This window comes from Microtus oregoni, unplaced genomic scaffold (assembly GCF_018167655.1).
Source record: "Microtus oregoni isolate MIOR12 unplaced genomic scaffold, Mior012 000007F_ref0000211, whole genome shotgun sequence".
NCBI lineage: Eukaryota > Metazoa > Chordata > Mammalia > Rodentia > Cricetidae > Microtus > Microtus oregoni.
In genome coordinates this window covers 22248196-22253173 of record NW_024543066.1, presented here as the reverse complement: position 1 = coordinate 22253173, position 4978 = coordinate 22248196, and the positions used below count along the sequence as shown (strand labels likewise).

Genomic DNA, 4978 nt, shown 5'->3' with positions numbered 1-4978 from the left:
CACTGACAGAAGAGGCTTTCGTTGTCACCCTGGAGAATGCTAGGAGGCAGAGCTTCCAAATCCCACAATACCCGAAGGACAATCTCAGCTCCCGCTGCTTCAAATCCTTTCCTGACCCAGATTCTTAATTGTGCCAAGGCTGAGAACGTTTGGCTTGGAAGGGGAGGCCCAAAGAATAAATGCCAAATTGCCAATGTTTTCCTTACATATTTGTGTTATGTGATTTATTACAATGTGCTTTTATTTTGAAAATTGTGGTGGTTTGAAACAAAATGGTCCCCATAGGCTGATATATTTGAAGGCTTGGTCATTACAGGGTGACTCTATTTGACAGGGATTAGGAGGTGTGGCATTGCTGGAGTAGGTGTGGCCTTGTTGGAGAAAGTGTGTTTCTGGGGTGAACTTTAGGGTTTTAAAAGCTGAAGCCTGTGGATCCAGAGGTAGAACTCTCAAGCAACTTCTCCAGCACCATGGCTGGCTGCATGCCACCTGTTCTTCGCTATTATTATGAGAATGGACTAAACCTCTGAAACTGTAAGCAAGCCACAATTAAATGCTTTCTTTTGTAAGTGTTGTCATGGTCATGCTATCTATCTCTTCACAGAAATAGAACACTAAGACAACTAAAAATTACCTTATAAGGTAAGAAATACTATTTAATAAAAATGGATTGTTTTGACCAAGACAGTGATGAAACAGGAGTTGCAGATTGTTCCCCAAGGGGCAGAGATGTCAGTGGAGGGTGGATAGAGCTGGAGGCAGGAAAGGATGGTAACACCCTGCAGCCTGGTCCTGAAGCTGGTGTTATGTACACGATCTTGTGTGTGTGTGTATGTGTGTGTTTATGTGGGTGCATATGTATGCTCATGCATATGGAGCCCAGAGGTTGACCCCATGATGCCCTTGATTGTTCTCCCTGTTATTTTTTTGCAGCAGAGTCTCTCACCAAACATGGAGCTCACCATTTTGGCTAGAGTGGCTGTTCAGTCAGTCCCCAGGATCTTGCTGCCTCTGTTTCCCAATGTTAGTATTACAGGTATAGGCTGCTGAACCCAGCTTTATGTGGGCACTGGAGCTCTAATTCAGGGTCCCATGATTACATTTTATTAACTGAGTCATTTCCCAGCCTCCACACATCCGATCTGTTGACTAGAATGAGAGTCAAATTTTCTTGAACCCAACAAACCCTGACAAAATTCTCCTATTTCTAGGGAATATTCCACAACATGAACACAATGCTCGGCCCAGGACGTGGCCAGTGTCTGCAAATCCTCTAGTTGTCCCGCCGTGAGTTTTTACCCTTTACCTGTGTGCAATGGGGAGCAATGGGAGATGTTTTCTGTCTAAATTAGAGGCCTCTGTACCTATTGTGGTTTCTGTCTGCATTATTAACTTTCCTTCCTCCCTCCTCCTAGTATCTTCCTCATTGGTCCATAACCTCGCAGAACGGCTACCAGGAGGTGCCCTGCATCCCCATCCCTGGAGCCAACACCATCACCTCCAGTGGACACTGCTGTAGGAAGAAACTGAGCCTTTAATCCCGGCAGAGGTAGCCAGATGTCTGTGAGCTCGAGACCAGTCTTAATGTACAAAGCGAGTTCCAGGTCAGTCATGGCCGACTGTACTCTGCCAAAAAATAAAAAACAAAACAAAAAAAACAAAAACAAAAGAAAAGAAAAAGAAATTGAGGCCAAAACTGTGGGTAGGTCCTGCCAAATTCTGACAGGGTGGAACAACGTAGCAAATTGGTGATGGCTAATGTTCTGCCAGAAGACCCGAACCCGCGGATTAACAGGCATAGCCAACAAAACCGTCTTCCTGAGCTCATGTATCATTTGTGGTCCTGACTGGGGGGAACTTAAGCTTCCAACAGCCCCTCCCCCCCCCCCCCCCACACACACACCACAGGAACTGCTATGTGGCTGGGACACAGAGGCGCGAGCACGCAAGCGGAAAGCCGCTCGCTAGCTGTCACGGTGACTAACGTCACGCCTCCGAGGCTGAGGGAGTCTGCGCGGCGGGCGAAGGGGCCGAGCTGCTCATGCGCAGCACCTACCTTAGCTTCTTGGGCGGGCGGGGGGAGGAAGCGGAAGACTGACTGGACATTGACAGACGCCAGTCACCGGAAGTCCCGCCTGTCTTGCCGAGCCTGTTCCCGGAAGTGCATCTACTTGTCTCCAGCGAGATGGCTTCAAGGTTACTTCGGGGAGTGGGCGCTCTGGCGGCTCAGGCTCTGAGGGCCCGCGGGCCCCATGGCGCGGTTGCGACGCGCTCCATGGCTTCTAGAGGTACGTGAGGGAGCTGGGCGCGCCAGGTCGGTGGCCTCGGGGGTGGTTGATGACGGCGCGGTCGAGCGGGGTGGGCCATTGAGCTCGTCCTAGCCCCGTGGACCACCTTGCGTTCCGGGAGCCTGCGCTCGGCGCGGTCTGGCGGTGATTTCGGCTGCCCACCCGATTGACCGCTTCTAAAGTGCACTGACTGGAAGGTGCCGGGTGACCTTGGGAGACAGGGACGGTTGGAGAGATGAGAAAGGGCTGGACCGACATCCAGATTCCTTGCCCACCTCCAGCCCATACGCTCTCATTGATTTGGTTTTAGAAACAAGCTTCGGCGGTTGGTGGGGAAAACATCCCATAAGGCGTTGGGAGTCATGACTCAGAGGGCCGAGGGGGCTATGGAAATGGGTAACTTGGGAGCCCACCAAAGAAGCTTACAATGTCACCTCTCCCGTGTCGGTCATTTTCGCCTGTATTCATCATGGTCCTATTATGAATTATTGATACAATCCATTTTACTTCTTGCAGGTGGTGGTGTTCCTACTGATGAGGAGCAGGCTACAGGGCTGGAGAGGGAGATCATGATAGCCTCAGAGAAGGGACTGGTGAGGGAAAATTCTCGGTATCCTCTGGAGCCCTTGGACTTGGGCGGGATCACAGGAGTCTGCTGTCAGCCAGCATTTGGTCCCGGAAATTCGACTTGTAGGAACAGCCCCTTTGAAGTGTAGTGGCCGGGGATGTCTGTGATGTATGTCATAATTAGTCCATCCATGTCTTTTTCAGGATCCGTACAATATGCTACCTCCGAAGGCAGCTTCAGGCACCAAGGAAGATCCTAATTTAGTCCCGTCCATCAGCAACAAGCGGATAGTGGGCTGCATCTGTAAGTACCTTGCCTTTGGTTTCTGGCCTGTTTGTTTATGTCCTGCTACACAGAATAGAATGTTTGTAAATCACTTCAGATACATGCATGTTACTGACTGTATGTGCACAGAAATACTCATGAACACTGTTGTAAGGGTTCTGACTGTCCCGATCCTCAGTGAATGTGAGAGGCCACCGGAATCAGATGCCCCTGGGGCTGTAGTTACACACAAGGTTGTGAGCCGGCTGTGTGGATGCTGGGAATTGAACTCAGGTTCTTTGGAAGAGCAATCCATGCTCTTAATTGTTGAACCATTTTTCCAACCCAGATTATTTATATATATAGTATAAACCTTAAATATAAATATATAATATATATAAAACAAGTTGTGTGCCAGGCACTAAGGATTCAGATCAGTGCTGCTCCTGCTGCTTTGGGATTCTCCGCAGAGAATGGAATTGTGAGAGCCTGCAGTGACCCTGATACAGGGTATTTCACTCATAGGTAAACTCTGCCCACTGTTTCATCTGAAAGAGCAGAGCTTGCAGTGATCTCTCAGAGTCAACTGCAGTTTTGTCTCTGAAGTGTCTGTAGGGAAGAGGTGCTGGAGCTGGACGGCTGTCAACCACTCTTTCCTTTCAGGTGAAGAGGACAACTGTACCGTCATCTGGTTTTGGCTGCATAAAGGCGAGACTCAGCGGTGCCCAAGCTGTGGAACCCATTATAAGCTGGTGCCCCACCAACTGGCCCACTGAGCCCTGCGTTAACTTTTCAGAATGTGATGGAAAACTTCCCTCCAATAAACTAGCCGTTGTATTGGCTCCTCCCATAGGTGGCTAGTCTTTCTGTAGTTTTTGTTTTGTTTTTTTTTGAGACAGGGTTTCTCTGTGTAGTCTTTGCTGTCCTGGGACTCTAGACCAGGCCGGCCCTGAACTCACAGAGAACTGCCTGCCTCTGCCTCCTGAGTGCTGGGATTAAAGGTATGCATCACCACCACCACTACTGCCCAGCTTCCATAGATATTTTTGCATTGTGATCAGCTGTTTCTTAATACTGGCTTGACATCTACTTAGAATGTAAAACCAGTATGGAGTTGTTTTATTTATTTATTTGTTTGTTTGTTTATTTGGTTTTTCGAGACAAGGTTTCTCTGTGTGGCTTTGGTGCCTGTCCTAGAACTAGTTCTTGTAGACCAGGATGACCTTGAACTCACGGAGATCTGCCTGCTTCTGCCTCCCTAGTGCTGGAATTAAAGGTGTGCACCACCAGAGCCTACCTGAGTTGTTAGATTTTTATTTTTAAAAAAAATTTAAATTTTAAGTTTTTTTTTTTTTTTTTTAGTTAATTTTTTTTTTTTTTTTTTTTTTGGAGACAGGGTTTCTCTGTGGCTTTGGAGCCTGTTCTGGAACTAGCTCTTGTAGACCAGGCTGGTCTCGAACTCACAGAGATCCGCCTGCCTCTGCCTCCCGAGTGCTGGGATTAAAGGCGTGCGCCACCATCGCCCAGCTAAATTTTAAGTTTTATATGAAAAAATAGAGGAGGAAAAATCAAGGGAGATTTTGAAGGGTGAACAATGGCAGTATTTGAACCTTACTTGGGTCTTGATGTTTTTGTTTTTACAGTGCTAATGATTGAATAACTGGGCCACATGCTACTGAGCCACCTTCCAACCCTGAACCTAGATTTAGGGGAAAGACATTGGGGACTGTCACTGACTTCTGTACCTATCTGTGGTTCCCAAGTCTGCCTACCAAGTTTAAAGGAGAAAGGAGGGGGAAGGGAGAGATGCACTGAGCTGGCCACAGCCGTGCCATTTATAGTCCCAGTTACTAGAGTC

General features: G+C 48.1%; 1 protein-coding gene across 1 annotated transcript; it reads left to right on the top strand.

Annotated features, from left to right (window-relative positions):
- The first annotated feature begins 2131 nt into the window (after positions 1 to 2131).
- Positions 2132 to 3972, top strand: LOC121450860 (cytochrome c oxidase subunit 5B, mitochondrial). The gene is made up of 4 exons (XM_041656205.1): positions 2132 to 2288; positions 2805 to 2881; positions 3060 to 3159; positions 3784 to 3972. Exons 1-4 carry the CDS (start codon positions 2186 to 2188, stop codon positions 3894 to 3896), a joined length of 393 nt encoding a protein of 130 aa, XP_041512139.1. The 5' UTR covers positions 2132 to 2185; the 3' UTR covers positions 3897 to 3972.
- Positions 3973 to 4978: the final 1006 nt, after the last annotated feature.

Coding starts and splice junctions, on each gene's coding strand:
- LOC121450860 (XM_041656205.1), top strand. CDS start 2,186: ATGGCTTCAAGGTTACTTCGGGGAGTGGGCGCTCTGGCGGCTCAGGCT. Junction 2,882..3,059: donor TAGCCTCAGAGAAGGGACTG/GTGAGGGAAAAT, acceptor TGTCTTTTTCAG/GATCCGTACAATATGCTACC. Junction 3,160..3,783: donor GCGGATAGTGGGCTGCATCT/GTAAGTACCTTG, acceptor CTTTCCTTTCAG/GTGAAGAGGACAACTGTACC.